Genomic DNA, 19,890 nt, shown 5'->3' with positions numbered 1-19,890 from the left:
GATTACTAATTCTGGCTGAGCAATAAGCCATCTTCAGGTCAGTTAATGAAATGAGTGCAGTGTCTCAATCATAACACTGGGTGAGGACACAATGTCATCAATACAACACATGCTTGTGCATGAAAGTGACCACAGATAAAGTTTTACATGTTATAAATTGACGAAAAATTATGTAAATGGTATCTTTCATATTCAAACATTTATGCAAATCACACACATAGTGTAGCAACATTGTACCACTTAATAACAGTGTAAAGTGCCCAATACAGAGCAGTGAATGGAGTTGCAATTATAGTGTAGTGTCAATCAACAACAGTCATGAGTGCCAGATCAGACCACTGAGCAGGTCAGTCTGCTCGTTGCTCTGAATTGGGCACACATTACTGTTGTTGACTGATACTATGTTATGTCTGCAAGTAAGTTCACTGCTCAGTGTTGGGCACATAACACACAATATTAAGTGCTACAACATTACTGTTCAGTATGCATGACGTTCTTACATGTTTGAATAAGAAAGATATTGCTTACATGATTATTCATCGATTTGTAATGTGCAAAACTTTTCCTGTCGTCTCTTCCATGCACAAGCGTGTGTCATATTGATGGCATTGTGTCTTTGCCCAGTCTTATGATTAGACACTGCATTCATTTTGTTAACAGCCCAGCAGACGTTGGTAATCAATGATTGGAAAATGTTGGAATCTGGCTATTTAAAGATTTTACTAAAAAAATCCTTAACATTTAACACCCTAAGCTTCTATTCTCTTCTTGTGTGAACAGCTTATCATCATGTTTCATTTCTGTACAAGGCTACACTCCACACAAATATCTTAAGAAAAGACCTGCAAATACATTTATACTCAGTATTAGCTGATTCCCTGCCCCTGACAAATGCACACACACACCATCGCATGCACCCTCCCATGAATGCATTTCTTGCTGTTGCCAGTTAGCATTTCATAATCTCTCTATTTCAGCCATGGTCAGTTCTTTTGTCCCCCAAATAGCAATTATTACGCTTAGTGTCTCATTTTGTATCAAATACATTCAGCATTACTCAATATAATTCAACTATGTTTCATTACCCTTGTTGTTGAATTTTATCCAAGTTCATCTTACAACCTCGTTTCAAGATATTATCCATTCTCTCCAGCTGCTCTTATAAGTCTTTGCTACATTTGAAAGAATTACCGTGTTTTTTCAAACCTTATAGCTTTGGATCATACAGTGCAGGCATTCAAAGCTTGGTATTCCCATTTGGTTATATGTTTATGCCCTGTTCTAAGGCAGGTTTCTGTGCAGGGTAGGCTACAGCCCTGCCTCATTCTCTTTTCAACTACTGCCTCCATTTCAGTCTGGTTTCTGTACAAGTTGTGGGCCATCCTTTGCTTCCTGTGTTTTATCCACGCTATCGTCAGGATCGTAAACAGTATATTCCAGTTAATCTTAAACATGGCTGCAAATTTCAGTTAAAATTGCCAAAAGCTTACTATAAATCTATAAATGCTATACATTTAGGTTTGCCTTTTTCTAAACTATCTTCTAAGATAAATAGTGTTAGTATTGCCACCCATGTTCCTATATGTCCCCAGAATCCAAACTGATCTTGCCCAAAGTTGGTTTCTACCAATCTTTCCATGCCTCTGTAAATAATTTGTATCAGTATTACGAAACAACATTTACACTTGCCAGATCCCGCCTTCTTTGGAACTGGGAGTATTATGTTCTTTCTAGACATCTGAGGGTGTTTCATGTGTCTCGTACATCTCGCATAGCAGATGGAACAGTTTTTTTGTGGTTGGTTCTCCAAAGTATCTTAATAGTTTTGAGAGAATGTCATCTACTTAATTTTGAGAGAATGTCATCTACTGTTTGTCTGTATGCTGTGGTGTTGCTGTTTCACCGCAAAGTGTCAACGTGCACCTCTCATGAGTAATAGGCAGCTTCATCTTGTCCGTGGATCATTTCAGGAGTGCCTAGTAGTACACTCCCTCTGGTTATCCCCCATACTCAGACAGGAGCTGATGAGCAGAGGCCAGAGCACACACAGAAGGTATTCCTTTGATGGGACTTTAGTGAGCACATCCAGTTAAGAGACGAGTAAATTGGTGACTCCAGCTTGTGTGCTCGCTCCATTTATATACCGTGCTCTCTTAGGAGGCAATGATGAAACAGATGAGGTGGTTATTTGACAAAAGATAGAAGACAGATATTCACATGGTGTATTCTAATATACTTTATATATCGTACACAACAGTAGATAAATTGAAGTTTATCTAGATTCTCACATGATTGCTTTATCTGAGAATATTATTACATCTGTAGTAAATATTTTTTAGATATGTCAAAATGGAAATTGGATGTGTGGCAGTTTTCTAAAAGAGCAAAGGATGAAAAATCAGGTATATGTTGCTTGTCCTGTGACACAAGTGGAGGAATGTCTAAGCTCCACTATCATTTAAAACAAAGGTACAGATATTATTATAATGATGAGCAGCCAAAATATAAGTGAATCTAGAAGTAAGAAAAGGAAAACATGTACTTGAAAATATCTGAAGATAATTGTATGCAGACAAAAAAATGGCTCTGAGCACTATGGGACTCAACTGTTGTGGTCATAAGTCCCCTAGAACTTAGAACTACTTAAACCTAACTAACCGAAGGACATCACACACATCCATGCCCGAGGCGGGATTCTAACCTGCGACCGTAGCGGTCGTGCGGTTCCAGACTGTAGCGCCTTTAACCGCTCGGCCACTCCGGCCGGCGTATGCAGACAAATCAGGAACAGAGAACGTCGGGTGGGATGATGGATGGGGGGCAGTGTACATGTGGGAGTATATAATTCATCAATATAAACGTTTCATCTGGAAATAAATTAAGTAATAAAAATCTATTTACAACTGAATTTTTCTGATGTTCTTACCATTGTTTAGTTCTGATTGGAATTTTGTTTCTCTGCCAAGATAGGAGATACTTGATTGATCCTGTATTACCTTCTGAAAATTTTAATAGAGTGAATCAGATTCTGTGTTTTTTGGGGTATTGGGACATATGAAATTCATTTAATTTGTGTCATTTGTAGAATATTTAACTTTGTAATGTTATTAATTAGTAACTTTTTTCAAGAACTAAGTTTAATTAAAAGAAATGAATGATACCTGTAACTTGGTGGTTAATAAGGTTACAATAATGTGCTGTTCACTACTTTATGAAGCCATAGACAAATAGTCACTAAGGGAAATTAGAGATCTCAAGACTCTGACTGAAATGGTGGGAATCCTACACCCCTACAAAAATCACTCCATAGTCACCACTACAGCAAACATACCTGGTGTACAGCAGTGGCATGGGGGGAAAAGATGAATAGTAGGCTAATCTAAACTGTGAACTATACAACAATAAAAATATTAATTTTTTTATTAATTTACTTTGGATGAAACAGAAACCAGAAATCCCCTGGATACTACTCTTCTGTATTATAATAAATTCCTTCCATTATTTTGATATTGTTTGTCACATGGAACCAGAATGCCTGAAACCCACAGCTGTCACATTGATAGTCATTATTCTCACAGCATATTCCATGCAAAATGTTGGAGAATGACCATGTGCATAAATGATCAAGTGTAAGATACAGATACAGTCACCCATAAAAACATGAAGCTCTTCATTGTAACAACTGAAACATAATGAAGTGTGTAGGTTTCCACAGCCAATGCCAATTTTGAATGATGTCCATTGGGGCTTTTGGCTGCATTATTCTTAAAACCGTGAGTGACAAAACAATTGGGTTCTGGAGGTGGCCTACTCTTTACACTGTGTTCTGTATTGACTTTCATGTGATAAAGAGCATCACTGATACGGATATAACTGGTTTGTTCGAAGTCAAGAAACCTGTTGACGAGTGATCATATCAGAAGCAATTGCTTGTGCTACTCCAGCAGACGACTGGAAGGCAATAGTCAATCAGCATTTTGCACCCAGCAAAAATATTTTCCTGCAGAAGGCATCAATGCAATGCAGCATTCCTTTTGTGGCTGCTTGTCTCTTCCATTGCACACAAGGTCACGTGGAGCTGCTGCTGAACAAACACATGCAGCCCATTGGACTGTGTCTGTTGGCATGCAGGACATAAACAACTTGCAGCTGTCCACCCTGATCATGTTGGTCAGACATCTATGACTATCTTGATAGTGTTTCTTATTTCTTGTTGCTTCATTCATGCCTGCCTGGGAAGCATACAAATTTCTTGGTAACTGGTTGACCAACTATAGTCCAAATGATGGTACATTATTGCCATTTTGCAGTTTTGCCACACTCACAAGTAGTGCTTGTGCTCTGATACATATTTGCTTATCAGTCTTCCAATGTACCAAAATATACATTGCTGAACTCACACCAAACATAGTTTATGCTAGTAGTGCAGAGAGCATTGGCAGAATCCTACATGACAGGAGATGATTTATATCTTACATCCACTATATGGTATCAGATTGATGTCAGTAACAAAGCACCTTACCTTGCTGGAATCTTTGTTTTATGATAAGTGAGCAACTGGAAATTGTTTTCATATTTCTTTATCATTGTAGACTTTTATAATTGCCTGGAGCTTATTTAGGTCATGTTTGATGTTGTCAGCTAAAGTAATGATCTGGTTCACTACGTTATCAACTAATACACATAAGATTAAAGTATGTCATCGCCATTTATAAAAAGTTAGGTAACTGTTTGCGTCTTGGTTGTGTAAAGACATTTTAACTGTAAAACTTGAACACCATTTTAAACCAAACCAAACAACATCTATAAGAATAAGGATCTTGAAAATAAAGCTACAATTAAACACAATTACATAAAAGCAACAGATACAAACATATACAAAAAAGAGACTGCTTGATCATGACTAAAGAGAGTGAAAGATTGGTGAAATGAGCCTATTGATGAATTTATTAGAAATGCCATGTATCTCCGGCCAAGGAAGGAAAAAACTACATGAGACAAAAGGGATGTTAGTAGTCAGCTGCTAGCAACTGCCAGTGTATTGAAACTTGAGAAGACTTTTCTTTCACCCTGGTCTGTTGTTTCTTCCTTGGAATGAGGTTGTGAGTGACTTTCCTACAAAATTCTTGATGATTCTTGTTCCTCCTAACACATTCTTCTCTTTGTCTGGTTGAATCTATGTGATTTTTCAGTACCTTTGTCTGGTATCATCAGGTAAGTAGAAACTTTTTCTTTCTTATATCTTATTAACAAATCATCCTGTACATTATAAATACATTTGCAGTTGCCTTACCATCTCATGGTAGTGGGTTCTTATTTGAGACACTGGAAACATTAAATAAGCACAAATCCTTATATGACACCATGGAGCAACTTATACCATGTTGTAACGAGTAGTTTGTCTTGCCCCTCCTTCATTTAGTTTGGGGGGAGGGGGGGGGGGGGGAACAAGGAAGACAAAGAACACAAAATGGAGGAACAAAATGTAAGAAGACTGTAGGAGAAATGTATGGGAGGAAGGTAGTGCATGTATGAAAGAATGTTTGACAGTGTGCAGACAAGAGGAGGAGGAGAGGGGGATTGGAGGGAGGGAAGGAATAAGAGAGGGGGGAGAGAGAGAAAGAGACAGAGAGAGAGAGAGAGGGGGGGGGGGAGGGGGAGAGAGAGAGAGAGAGAGAGAGAGTGATAAATGAGGAAGAGTAATGTAAATAAAAATCTCTACTGTGGTCTTGATGAGTTTTCTTTTATCAAAACAAAAGTAAAGGTTGTGTTTGTTCACTAACACATTCAATAAGCCATGAAGCACAGAATAGATGGAAGGTTTCAGACGACATTGTGAAACAATATGAATTATGTGTTCACTTTTAAAATGTCATATTTTCACAGAGAACTGATGTTTGGATGGGATTTATGTGGCAAAAGCAAATATTTTTATAGTGAGTTAAACTCTTATGGTAGCTGATCTGTAACACATCTCCCATATAGCCACAGAAATACATCGACAAGCAGTAAGTTGTAAAAAATGGAAGCTGAAAAATTAATTTCTCATCAATTGTAGGGTCATTAGAGCAAATTAGGAAGGAAGATGATTGGTTAACATCATATAACTGAAGATATCATTATAAATTGAACAAATTCAGATTGAACAAAAATGAGCATCAAGAAAGAAATTGTCATCTACTCAAACATATCCCAGTTTTCACCTTAAGTCAGGGCTTCATAACATACGTGCTCGCGGAGCAAGCTGTGAGGAGCAAGGCGCGAGCACAGAGCAGCAGGAGCACGCTACCCCCACTACCGGACCAGAGCGGAGAGTGGGGAGAGTCACTTGGGGAACACAACAGCTGCCGCCAGTCAATGTAAATCCGCGGCCACCTGCAGGGATATCACTCACGAATTATTACTGCGACAAATGAAACAAATAAAGGAGAATGTACACGTGCCACAAAATTTTATTAGCTTACTGTATGCCTCTACATTCGTATTAATTTGTGTACTGTTACACAATGAAAGGTGTCACTGAAGTGTGGGATTCTCGGTTATCTTGTACTTTTTGCTCTTTACAATTGCGTCTATGTTCAGAGTAATTGTTCTTGTGCATTGTAGGCGCAGCGTGCAGTTTAAATTTCGATCAGACAATGGGTTTCTTAGGCGCGTCTTGTTACATTTCATTGCAGAGAACAGTTGTTCACAAACATGCGTGGAACCGGACATTGATATTATTGTAGCAGCCAGTTAGTGCAAACGAGGAAATCTATCCTGAGGGAAGTGTCTGTAGAATTCCAAAATGTTTTTCTTGTTCTGAAATTTGTCTCTGTATTCTCTGTCACACTGCAGGTCAATAATTTCTTGTTGCAGCTCAGGATGAATCTCTTCAATCTTCTCTGAATATGGAGAGGAGAACAGATCAGAATCAATGTCTAGTGCTGTCAGATCTTGAAAGCGTTGATCTAATTCTTCCTTAAGGGCAACTAAACTATGTGAATAACGTTCACAGTCTTTGTGAACATCTTTCATGGATGATAATTTAGGAAAATTAGCTAGATTTCCTGTTTCCAGCTGACTCACCCAAAGTGTCAATTTCATTTTAAAAGCTCGTATTCGATCTATGAAATGAGTAATTATCAGATCTGTACCTTGTAGTGAAATGTTCAAAGCATTCAGATGGCTAGTTAAATCTGCTAAGAATGCAAGATAACATTTCCATGAAGGCTCTTTCAATTCAGGAACACACATGTTATTTATTTCCATGAACATATTTATCTCATCTAATAGGCAAAAAAATCTTTTTAATAATTCGTCACGACTAAGCCAGCGGACCTCGCTGTAATAAGGCAGGCTACCATACTGTCTTTCCACATCCTCAAGGAAGCTTTTAAATAGCCTGTGTTGTAGCCCATGCTTCCTTATATAATTGGTTGTACGAACAACAACACTCATCACATTTTTTAGAGTGATACTCTTTGCACATAAGTTTTCCTGGTGGATCACACAGTGAACGCCCCTTATTTCATTCGGCACAGTCAGTTTTTGCATTTTCTCCTTCAACAGCGCAACGAAACCTGAATTTTTTCCCTGTCATCGCTGGTGCACTGTCTGTAGACACTGAAACTAAAGAATTCCATGACAATCCTGTATTTTCAACACTACTTAAAATATCACCTCCGGTTGTAGTGTTCTTCATGGCTACTACATCGAGGAGCTCCTCCCTCACCTGAAGATCTATATTAACACCTCTAATAAATATGGCAAGCTGTGCTGTTCCAGTAATATCAACACTTTTGTCCAGAGCTAGAGAATACGCCATAAAATCTTTACAGATATATGCAAGCTGGCTCTGGACGTCGTCTGCCATGTCCTGTATGCGATGCATAATGGTCATGTTAGATAATGGCACAATCCGAAACTGTTCAACTTGAGATGGACACAAATGTTCCGCTGCAACTACCAAACATTCTTTTATTAAATTGCCATCAGTGAAGGGGCGCAGGGATTTTGCTAAAAGCAAAGCAATTTTGTAACTCACTCTGAGAGCTGCCTCAGTTGATTTTTCTTCGTCATCCAGATCTTCTTCAGATAGCTTCCTTTTCAGTTTAATAACTTCCTGTGCATGAACTGGTCCATCACATTTTCCACTTCTGTAGTCTTTCACGTGGTATGACATATAATGTCATTGCAAATTAAATTTCCTAAAAGAATTCAGCGTTTTGTGACATACTAAACATTTTGCAACACCATCTTTTTCTGTAAAAAGATACAATTCCTGCAATGGGGGTTGAACTGCGAAAGCATGGTTGGGGTTACACAACAGTGACTTGACATGATTCTTAATCAGCGAAGTGACTGTTTGAGCTGAATGTAGTACTTTAAATGTTACATAGACGGCGCAAATTCAATAGGCACGCTGCGGCCCTATTCAAACGTGCGCGCTCATTTCCTCTCCCTCCCTACTCGGCGACCTTGCACCTGCTCGCGAGCACATGCCTGAGCAGACGTGAGTACTCGTGCTCAAAACCAGCCAGTTGTTTAAGCCCTGCCTTAAGTGATTTAGGGAAACTGTGGAAACTTACACCTGTTGAAGAGGGTTAGGAATTGGGTTCTACTCCTCCTGGATGGAAGTTTAATGCCATAACCATTACATTGTAGTGCTAGCTCAGATGGGCAAGGATACAACATAAAAACAGACATGGCCATTTTATAAGATCAGTGAAAACATTTGCATTGATTGATTAAGGGGAAGCATGGAAAAGTGAATGAAGATGGTGGGAAAAAAATTGGAAAATCTCTCCTGCTCAATAAAAGACCAGTTCCTTAACTACCACTATGTTATCTAATTATATTGGTCGTGTAGCAGTTGCTGTTCTCCCTTATCAATTGATCACCAAGGATAATGTCCAAATATGGCCTTTTCAATAGGAAGAAGTGCAGCAGAACTCATCATGTTTCTTTGCACTGAAGGTATACAGCCTCCATGAGGTAAGTTGTTCCACACAAAAATTGTAAGGTAAACTGACAATGATGCATAAAATTGGGCAGTCCTTAAAATTTTTAAAAGTGGCATGGATGTAGCTTTCCCCCAGAACACTCTGTACAACAGTATTTAACATCAGCACTTTGTCTTCTACCTCATGTGCTCTCATACTATGCCACTATCACAAGTGAGATGAGAATGAATGAATTAATGAATAGATCTCGTTTCTAGAAATTTCTGATGATATTGAGGAAATACTGCATAGAGTGGATAATGTTTACCAAAAAAATGCGGTTGCTAAATGAAGATAACTTGTTGTTGTTGTTATGGTCTTCATTCCTGAGACCGGTTTGATGCAGCTCTCCATGTTACTCTATCCTGTGCAAGCTTCTTCATCTCCCAGTACCTACTGCAACTTACATCCTTCTGAATCTGCTTAGTGTATTCATCTCTTGGTCTCCCTCTATGATTTTTACCCTCCACGCTGCCCTCCAATACTAAATTGGTGATACCTTGATCCCTCAGACCATGTCCTACCATCCGATCCCAAGCCAAGTTGTGCCACAAACTCCTCTTCTACCCAATTCTATTCAGTACCTCCTCCTTAGTTATGTGATCTACCCGTCTAATCTTCAGCATTCTTCTGTAGCACCACATTTCGAAAGCTTCTATTCTCTTCTTGTCCATACTATTTATCTTCCATGTTTCACTTCCATACATGGCTACACTCCACACAAATACTTTCAGAAACGACTTTCTGACACTTAAATCTATACTCGATGTTAACAAATTTCTCTTCTTCAGAAACGCTTTCCTTGCCACTGCCAGTCTACATTTTATATCCTCTCTACTTTGACCATCATCAGTTATTTTGCTCCCCAAATAGCAAAACTCCTTTACTACTTTAAGTATCTCATTTCCTAATGTAATTCCCTCAGCATCACCTGACTTAATTCGACTACGTTCCATTATCCACGTTTTGCTTTTGTTGATGTTCATCTTATATCCTCCTTTCAAGACACTGTCTATTCCGTTCAACTGCTCTTCCAAGTCCTTTGCTGTCTCCGACAGAATTACAATGTCATCGGTGAACCTCAAAGTTTTTATTACTTCTCCATGGATTTTAATACCTACTCCGACTTTTTCTTTTGTTTCCTTTACTGCATGCTCAATATACAGATTGAATAACATCAGGGAGAGGCTATAACCCTGTCTTACTCCCTTCCCAACCACTGCTTCCCTTTCATGTCCCTCGACTCTTATAACTGCCATCTGGTTTCTGTACAAATTGTAAATAGCCTTTCGCTCCCTGTATTTTACCTCTACCACCTTCATAATTTGAAAGAGAGTATTCCACTCAACATTGTCAAAAGCTTTCTCTAAGGCTACAAATGCTAGAAATGTAGGTTTGCTTTTCCTTAATCTATCTTCTAAGATAAGTCGTAGGATCAGTATTGCCTCACGTGTTCCTATATTTCTATGGAATCCAAACTGATATTTCCCAAGGTCGGCTTCTACCAGTTTTTCCATTTGTCTGTAAAGAATTCGCATTAGTATTTTGCAGCTGTGACTTATTAAACTGATAGTCAGTAATTTTCACATCTGTCAACACCTGCTTGTCTCATACATCTTGCTCACCAGATGATAGAGTTTTGTGAGGACTGGCTCTCCCAAGGCTGCCAGTAGTTCTAATGGAATGTTGTCTACTCCCGGGGCCTTGTTTCGACTTCGGTCTTTCAGTGCTCTGTCAAACTCTTCACGCAGTATCATATCTCCCATTTCATCTTCATCTAAATCCTCTTCCATTTCCATAATATTGTCTTCAAGTAAATCGCTCTTGTATAGACCCTCTATATACTCCTTCCACCTTTCTGCTTTCCCCTCTTTGCTTAGAACTGGGTTTCCATCTGAGCTCTTGATATTCATACAAGTGGTTCACTTTTGTCCAAAGGTCTATTTAATTTTCCTGTAGGCAGTATCTATCTTACCCCTAGTGAGATAAGCCTCTACATCCATACATTTGCACTCTAGCCATCCCTGCTTAGCAATTTTACACTTCCTGTCGATCTCTATTTTTGAGACGTTTTCATTCCTTTTTGTCTGCTTCATTTATTGCATTTTTATATGTTCTCTTTTCATCAATTTAATTCAATATTTCTTCTGTTACCCAAGGATTTCTACTAGCCCTCGTCTTTTTACCTACTTGATCCTCTGCTGCCTTCACTACTTCATCCCTTGAAGCTACCCATTCTTCTTCTACTGTATTTCTTTCCACCATTCCTGTCAGTTGTTTTCTTATGCTCTCCCTGAAACTCTGTACAACCTCTGGTTTAGTCAGTTTTCCAGGTCCCATCCCCTTAAATTCCCACCTTTTTGCAGTTTCTTCAGTTTTAGTCTACAGTTCCTAACCAATAGACTGTGGTCAGAGTCCACATCTGTCCATGGAAATGTCTTACAATTTAAAACCTGGTTCCTAAATCTCTGTCTTACCATTATATAATCTATCTGATACCTTCTAGTATCTCCAGGCTTCTTCCATGTATACAACCTTCTTTCGTGATTCTTGAACCAAGTGTTAGCTATGATTAAGTTATGCTCTGTACAAAATTCTACCAGGCGGCTTCTTCTTTCATTTCTTCCCCCTAATCCATATTCACCTACTATGTTTTCTTCTCTTCCTTTCCTTAATATCAAATTCCAGTCACCCATGACTATTAAATTTTCGTCTCCCTTCACTACCTGAATAATTTCTTTTATCTTATCATTTCTTCAATTTCTTCGTCATCTGCAGAGCTAGTTCGCATATAAACTTGTACTACTGTAGTAGGCGTGGGCTTCATGTCCATCTTGGCCACAATAATGCGTTCACTATGCTGTTTGTAGTAGCTTACTGCACTCCTATGTTTTTATTCATTATTAAACCTACTCCTGCATTACCCCTATTTGATTTTGACCTGATGAAAAGTCTTGTTCCTCCTGCCACCAAACTTCACTAAGTCCCACTATATCTAACTTTAATCTATCCATTTCCCTTTTTAAATTTTCTAACCTACCTGCCCGATTAAGGGATCTGATGTTCCACACTCCGATCCGTAGAATGCCAGTTTTCTTTCTCCTGATAACAACGTCCTCTTGAGTAGTCCCCTCCTGGAGATCCAAATGGGGGACTATTTTACCTCCAGGATATTTTACCCAAGAGGATGCCATCATCATTTAATCATACAGTAAAGCTGCATGTCCTCTGGAAAAATTATGGCTGTAGTTTCCCCTTGCTTTCAGCCATTCGCAGTACCAGCACAGCAAGGCCGTTTTGGTTAGTGTTACAAGGCCAGATCAGTCAATCAACCAGATTATCTTCTGGTTATTCTAGTCTCCCTTCAATGCATGAATCAGTGAACCTTGGAAAATCAGACACATAAACAGTCCATAGATTTGTGTTGTTGTTCGTGTTTGTGTAACCATTTAATATTGAAATTTATAATAACCCTCAAGGTTATTTCTGCTGGATCATCGTTGAATGGAAGTTCAAAACAAATAACTGGCTACAACAAGCAATTGAAATTGTACTATAATGAACTGGTCCATCTGAAGATGAATGTGCAACCCTGTGAAGTGTACTGTGGCAGAAAATAAAAGTGTGTGATAAAAATAATTCTTTTAACAACATAGGAAAAGACAGATTGCTACTTACTATAAAGAATACATGTCACATTGCAGACAGGCACAATTAAAAGACACTTACATATGGCTTTCGGTCACAGCGTTCAGTAGTAACAGAGGGACACACAACATTCACACACCTCATACACACATGACCGCAACTCCAGCATGTTGGTCTGGATAGATTTCCCAAAAGCAAAGTTGCAGAAGAATTCAATAACAAATGAAAAATTGCAATGTAGGCTTTCATGATCGGTATTGTCTTCACTTAAAACTTCTTGGCTGATAGGCCATGGTCGAGGTATAAAACTCTCCCCTGACGTTTCGTCTCTGACTGTGGGAGACATCTTCCGAGGTAAAGTGGTGAACTGTAGAGGTTGCTGCTATACCTCGGAGGATATCTCCCACAGTCGGAGACGAAACATCAGGGGAGAGTTTTATACATCGACCATGGCATACCAGCCCAGAAGTTTTAAGTGGAAATGAAAAATTGGTTTATCAAATGCTTGAGTCACAAAAAGAATGAATTTAAATTATGACTGGAAAGTAAAACAAAACAAAAATATTTCCATTGCTTGCTTTTCCATCATTTCATTTGGATCTCTCTCTCTCTCTCTCTCTCTCTCTCTCTCTCTCTCTCTCTCTTTCTCTAGTACATCATTAGACAAGAGAAATAAAGTGGCAGGAATTTTCTGTGATCTCCCAACGGCATTTGATTGTGTAACCCAAGCATTGCTGGTTCCATAGTTTCGGGTGTGCAGCTGCATAAATTCAGCTTCTTCTTCTAATATTTTGGCTGAATACCATCCAGCCATCTTCAGAGAGAGCCGAGGTGATGAACGCTCCAGCACTTGCTCTGCCCTTTTAAACCCGAGTACAATACCATTTCGTATGCAGCCAAAGATACACAAGGCTCCAGAGATGTTGATAGGGAGCAAAGAGGTGTAACATATGCGTGGAAATTAAATGTATGGCTGTGCAGTCATTCCACGTAGTGGTATTGATGTGTCACAGAGACCTGCACCATCGCAACGTCTTTGTGATTTAATGACAGAAATTGCCAAATCCCATGATTTGTCTAAGCAGGAGCTGCTATCTCTATTAATTAAATTCAAATTTCAATTTATTCTTTCGCTACTGAGTCCCATAAAGATGAAGTTGAGGCTAAAATTTCAACATTATCATACACTGTAGAGTGCCCAGTGTCAATACAGTACTCCGCCACTGCAGATTTCTTATCTTGGACAAATCATGGAATCCAGCAATGTCTGTAATTAAATCACAAAAACGTCGCGACAGTGTAGCTCTCCGTGACACATCGTTATCACCGTGAGGAATGACTGCGCAGCCATAGATTTAATTTCCATGCATATGTTACACCTCTTTGCCACCTATCAACGTCTCTGGCACCTTGTGTATCTTTGGCCGCATACGCTGTGGTTCGGTACTTGGGTTTAAAAGGACAGAGCAAGTGCTGGAGTGTTAGTCACCTCGGCTTACTCTGAAGATTGCTGGATGGCATTCAGCCTAGAAGAAGAAGCTGAATTTATGCAGCTGCATTCCGAAAACTTTATGGAACAGTCTTTACACCGCAAAAACATGAAAATGCACATCAAGCATTGCTTGTTTACAAACTTGAAAAGTATGGCATTAGAGGCAGTGCCTGACAATAGCTTAAATGCTACTTATGAACCAGAATGGAAAGAGTTAGCATCTCTTCTAATGGTGCATATTATTTTTCTGGCTGGAAAAAAAGTCTCTGAGTGTTCCAAAAGGTTCCATATTAGGCCCTGTCTTCTTTCTCTTCTCTGTTAGTTACTTATGATTAAATATGAGCTCCTCATCAGCTCTGTTCACAGATGATCCTTCTGTCTTACTTGAAGATCAGGACATAGACAAAATTCCCAAATCTGTGATCAGTACCCTCATTCCCTTAGAAACTTGGTTTCAGCTAAATAGGTTGAATCTAAACATATCTAAGACTCGCATGATGCAGTCCAAAACCAAACAGTCAAAATGTGAGCAGTTTAAGGTACACAACAACCAAGATACAGAAGAAGTTGACTCAGTCAAATTCTCAGGTTTAAATGTAGATAAAAATTTGAGCTGGCACGCACACATTGAATACCTAGCAAACAGACTGAGCAGCTTTGCATTTTCAGTGCAAATATTATCAATGGCAACTGACATAGACACACAAAAAGTAGCAGATACAAGGTACTTTGAATCAATTATTAGGCATGGTATTGTTTTTTGGAGTAACTTGACAGACATAGTGCAGATACTAAAAATACAGAATAAAAATCATTCAAAATATGTGCACTGCAAATCACAAAGAACCATGTTCACCATTATTTAGGAAACTAAAGTATTAACTCTGCCATCCTTATACATACAGTATATGAGATTATTATATTTTTGTACACCACACGTGAATTATTTGAGGGAAGCTATTTTGTCCATTCACATGATACTAGAAACAAAGAAAATTTTATGCTCCCCACCCACTGTCTCATACTGTATGCCCAGGGACCTCAATACATGGGAATGAAAATTTGTAATAAATTAAAAAAGAACAAGTTGATACAGATGAATTTAGGTCACACTTAAAAGAAAGCTATATGAGGTACTACCACTGAAGTGTTACTACTCAGTGGACGAATTCATGCAGGACAAACTGGAAAATTGAGCTGGATACAATGTGTTACATACTCCAAGAAATATCCTTATAGTGTTATTATTTATTGTAGTGCTATTATTTATTAGTGTAAAATTAATTGTAGCTGTATTATAAATGTTTGACATGTCTACTGTATGCAAACCAAATGGATTGCAAATGTACGTCATGAGATGAATAAAACACATTTCACACAATTCTCTCTCTGTGAGTCATCAGTTCTTTTCTTGAATGGCAATTGTGAGTGAATATTTGATACATCAGGTTTTCATACCTTGTGTTTATATTCAAATTTAGCCAAGACATTGCATTTTTGCCGGTCAGAGGGACATCATAGTTGGTCGCGTTTAAAAAATTGAAAGTACTTCTGATGCAGTTCATCAGACATTTTATTTCATTTGACTTATTGTTCCTATTTCACTCAAAGGAAGTATTGTTAGCTAAGCATTGTATAATAGTGTACTTACACCAGACCTACACACCTGTGTCTGTCTATAAAGTGTCTAGATTACCATGGCACCTTGAGAAAAGTAACTACTGGTACAGATCAAAAGACGGTAAAACTATTAATAATTTAAGATCCATTAAAGTCACTGTAGTAATAATATATACTGTTCATCCTGTCAGCATATATTTTCCACTGAATAATCCAAGTTCAGTGCTGGTACCCTCATCACATACTTACTATTTGTTCTTTTACATAAAATAAGGGAAAGGCAACTGCTTACTATAGAGGACTGGTGCGTGGCACACACAAACATTTTATAGAAAATGGTTTTTGAACCCTTACTCTTTGTCTAGTAAGAGCAACACCTTCACACACACAACCACACAAACACCAAAACATCTATAAGTTTGGGTCTTTGTGTGAGTGAATGTGTTAATTTTTACTAGAAAAAGACCAAGAGCTCAAAAGCTAGTGTTAACAGTTTTCTGTTACGTGTTTCTGTGTAATAGACATCAATCCTCTATAGGTAAATGGTTGCCTTACCCTTATTTTACACATTTTTCCTTTCAGGAATTTCCATTATTGCCCTACTTGTTCCTTTTATAATTTTTAACAGATTTAGTGTGAAATAAGACTGTCTAATCATGTAAACTCCTACTGTGTTCACCTATCCCTTGTAATCTAAGTTACACCATTTAACATGTACAGTCAAGACTGACTAGTGCAGATGAATGAAGCTGTTACTAGTTCATTTAAAGGCAAATACATTGAACATATTTCTTTTTTTTTTCTTTTTTTCACTCTCTCTCTCTCTCTCTCTCTCTCTCTCTCTCTCTCTCTCTCTCTCTCTCTCTCTCCCACACACACACGCACACACTTTATATCTTGTTTAAAAATCTACTCACCAAATGGTGGCAGAACACACATAAAAGACTGTTGTGATTGGTAAGCTTTCCAAGCAAGTGGCTCCTTCTTCAGACAGAAGGGTTGATATCTTGTTTGAAAGTTACAGTACCAAATTAGTTTATTTTGTGTAAATAATGTCATAGCCATTATGACTGTAGGAAATCAAAAACAGATATGTAATATTAGAATGGTAAACACACAGTTATGTGCAAGATTCAAATGTTTTGGTCTGCTTTTTTTTTTTTTTCCACCCCCAAAGTGTTCACATTATTTCTGCAACATAAGTAATGTATCACATATAGCATATTGATTACACAATACATTTCCACTTTATACAGGTTTGTTTAATCTCTTAATGGATTAAAAAAAGTCTGTTCTTTGTGAGTTAGTCTTTTATTAACACTCTATCAAAAAGAAAATTCACTCAAGGAAAGTGTAAAATTTACAAGGAAACACAGTGCCTGGCCAGTACTTAAATTTAGAAGGCAAAATTCCAAATACTGGTGATAGACACTTTTACAAGTAGAGAGAAATAAATGTAGCTTTCAGAACTGTTATTTCCTTCCTCAGGGAGGATGGAGGGTGGAAATGAGGGGCAAGAGACTCAGAATCCAGGTTGAGAGGGACCTAACAGGAATGTGCCACATAGGTTCTGAGTGACATTCTCCTCCTTTCCAATCTCACCTAACAATTCTTGTTTCTTCTCTGTTGAAGGGAAAAGCAGTTCGAGAAGCTTTCTCTACCTTTAAATGTGTCTCTTGGCAGTACTTACGATTTGCCTACTAAAGGTAAGTACCATCCATTTATTACTCTCTAAGATCTGAAATCAGCACTTTGAATAATATTGAGTAATTCCATGGGAAAATCTCATTAATCATGTTCTCCTACAACAATATTACATTCGTGTTATTTTAAGACTATGCACATTACAATGTTTAGTATGAATAAACATTGCTGCAAACTCCTTTTGATGCATTTTAGAAGTGGGGAAGTCTGGAATGGAAGAATCAAGCTCCTCATCAGAGACATCTCCCTCAGGAGCTAGAAAACCATTTCCATCTCGAAAATCAAAAAGTAAAGGCCAGGTTCTTGGAAAAAGACAAGTTCGCAGCAGTAGTGGATATTCTAGCCACACAGAAGAAACTACATTCAGGTATGTGAGGTCAGACAACTTTTTTAGCACATCACTTTCTTAAACAATGTCAAATAACATGAACTGATATCAGTTTCAGTGATCGGATACATCCCCCTTCGAGATTTTCTGATTCTCATTCCCATGAGTTGAGTGAAGCGGAATGTGACATGAGTAAGATGGGCAGAAAATCTGGTCGTAGTGGTGCAAGCACCAGACTTAGTAGGGAAACATCCTTCCAGATAGATGTCTAGCTGTTTACTGTGCCTTGCACACATTGCTCTTCTGCAAAATGTGTCCATGTCTGTCGGCCGAGGCAACTTTTGAAAAGCAGTGGCTTCCATGGCATATACATAATTTTTATAATCACACTGAGTGCGTGTGTATGTGCTAAAACCCTGATAGTTCAAAGTAGTTGAACAGAAATACAAATATGTCTTTCATTTTATATAAGTGAACACCTGGTGAATTATCACAAACTATTGGTGATCATGCGACTGTTTTGGCTAAAATGAACACTGTGAGATGTGAATAATTATAATAATAATAATAAAAACTCAGGACACACCAAATTGATATCATCGTGCCTCATGTGGCAACTCCATTTAACTTTTAGTCCTTCACCCATAAGCAAATGTCTGTTGTATTTTTTATTGTCTGCTGGTATACCTATGAAATTTACACACAGGAAACATTGAGCTATCAGTTTGAGTCGACTCATACACCTGCAATATTCATGGTTATTCACACCTATCCAAATGTATTCAGTTATAATGCATCAATACCCAAATATGTTCACTGCCATATGAATGTTCAAATGTTGTTGTTTATAATGAAGATCTTCGGTTTGAATGAGATTTGTTATATGACTTTTTGGTGAAAAATATTTTAATACCTAGCGTATAATGTTGAATGGTATCCCAATCTTCCAATCTGAATGCTTCTATATACTGCCAGAAAGGCAGTCTCATCACTCCATTACTGCAGAGACTGGATATTATGTGACTAGATATTAAAATACTGAGTTGTGATACTTATGAGATGAAATGTATGTATGTATGTATGTATGTATGTTGCATTGAGTTTTGAGACATGTAAAATGAAGTGTATGTATATTTGTTGATATTTAAGTAAAATTTTAAATATAATGACTGTTTATATGATTATTAAATGTTATATTGTATTTTGCATGTTGCAAATTTTTGGTAACACAATAAAGAAAATGCTCAACAGCTAAATAGATTTATGTAAATGAAGACTACTAGAAGTATTCACTCTTCCATAGAGTAGTGATTTTGGAGCACTTGAATAATTTTACATACCAAAGACAGCACAAGATTCAGCTTAGCACTAATACATACTTTGTTTCAAGTAATAAGTACATATGGGCATTATCAATGTAACTGTTCCTCAGCAGAACAATGACAGCATGAGGTTTTAAAAGACTGACATAATTAGAAATACTTTTGAGTCATTCATGTTGCACAGTTCTTTTTAAAAGGTGAAAAACAGCAAAAATGAACAATTCAGCATGGAAATGCTGCTTCTTTTTATCAACTTGCCAGTAAATGTTACAAATAGCATTTTGCCTGAAAGACTATGGCTGACAGTCTTTTTCATATCCTGTAGCAGAATTCTGGTAAAATGAAGGTGATATTTGAAGGAGGTCTGGGAAGAAAATAAATTACTACAAATGAATTCATGTTAATTTTGCATGACTGTTGATATTATTTATTTTAGCACCACAAAACAGCAACAAGAATTATATATGAGATGACATCAGAAGACTGATTATCACTTCACGTACAAATATCCATTTGTAGCAATACACAACAGGAATTTTAGGATCAATAAATATCAAATCAAATCAAATCAAACCACAAAGAGACTGGAACATGGCTATCAAGTGTGGACAAGATTTTTGTGCTTTGGTTGAAATACCATCAATAGCCAGAAGATTACTGGTTTTTGTGCTCTAGTAAGTTTTGTGATCTGTCCAGCAGAAGACAGCAAAACTGGCATTGGTGATGGAGTATATAGTGCTTGTCTAATATATGTCTTGCAGCTGTCAGTTTTTGTCCCTTTGTTTTCAGTCA

The 19,890-nt window shown here is 37.8% G+C and overlaps 1 protein-coding gene across 1 annotated transcript in view; it reads left to right on the top strand.

The window, feature by feature from the left end:
• The window catches only part of LOC126191144 (Down syndrome cell adhesion molecule-like protein Dscam2), a 395,591-nt gene extending 376,578 nt beyond the window's left edge, over positions 1–19,013 (top strand). The window contains exons 34-35 of the mRNA XM_049931899.1: positions 17,644–17,815; positions 17,889–19,013. Of these exons, the coding sequence (XP_049787856.1) occupies positions 17,644–17,815; positions 17,889–18,048 (332 nt within the window). The 3' untranslated portion in view covers positions 18,049–19,013. The remainder of the gene's footprint in view (positions 1–17,643; positions 17,816–17,888) is intronic.
• Positions 19,014–19,890: the final 877 nt, after the last annotated feature.

This window comes from Schistocerca cancellata, chromosome 6, assembly GCF_023864275.1.
Source record: "Schistocerca cancellata isolate TAMUIC-IGC-003103 chromosome 6, iqSchCanc2.1, whole genome shotgun sequence".
Classification (NCBI taxonomy): domain Eukaryota; kingdom Metazoa; phylum Arthropoda; class Insecta; order Orthoptera; family Acrididae; genus Schistocerca; species Schistocerca cancellata.
This window is presented reverse-complemented; position numbering and strand designations above follow the sequence as displayed.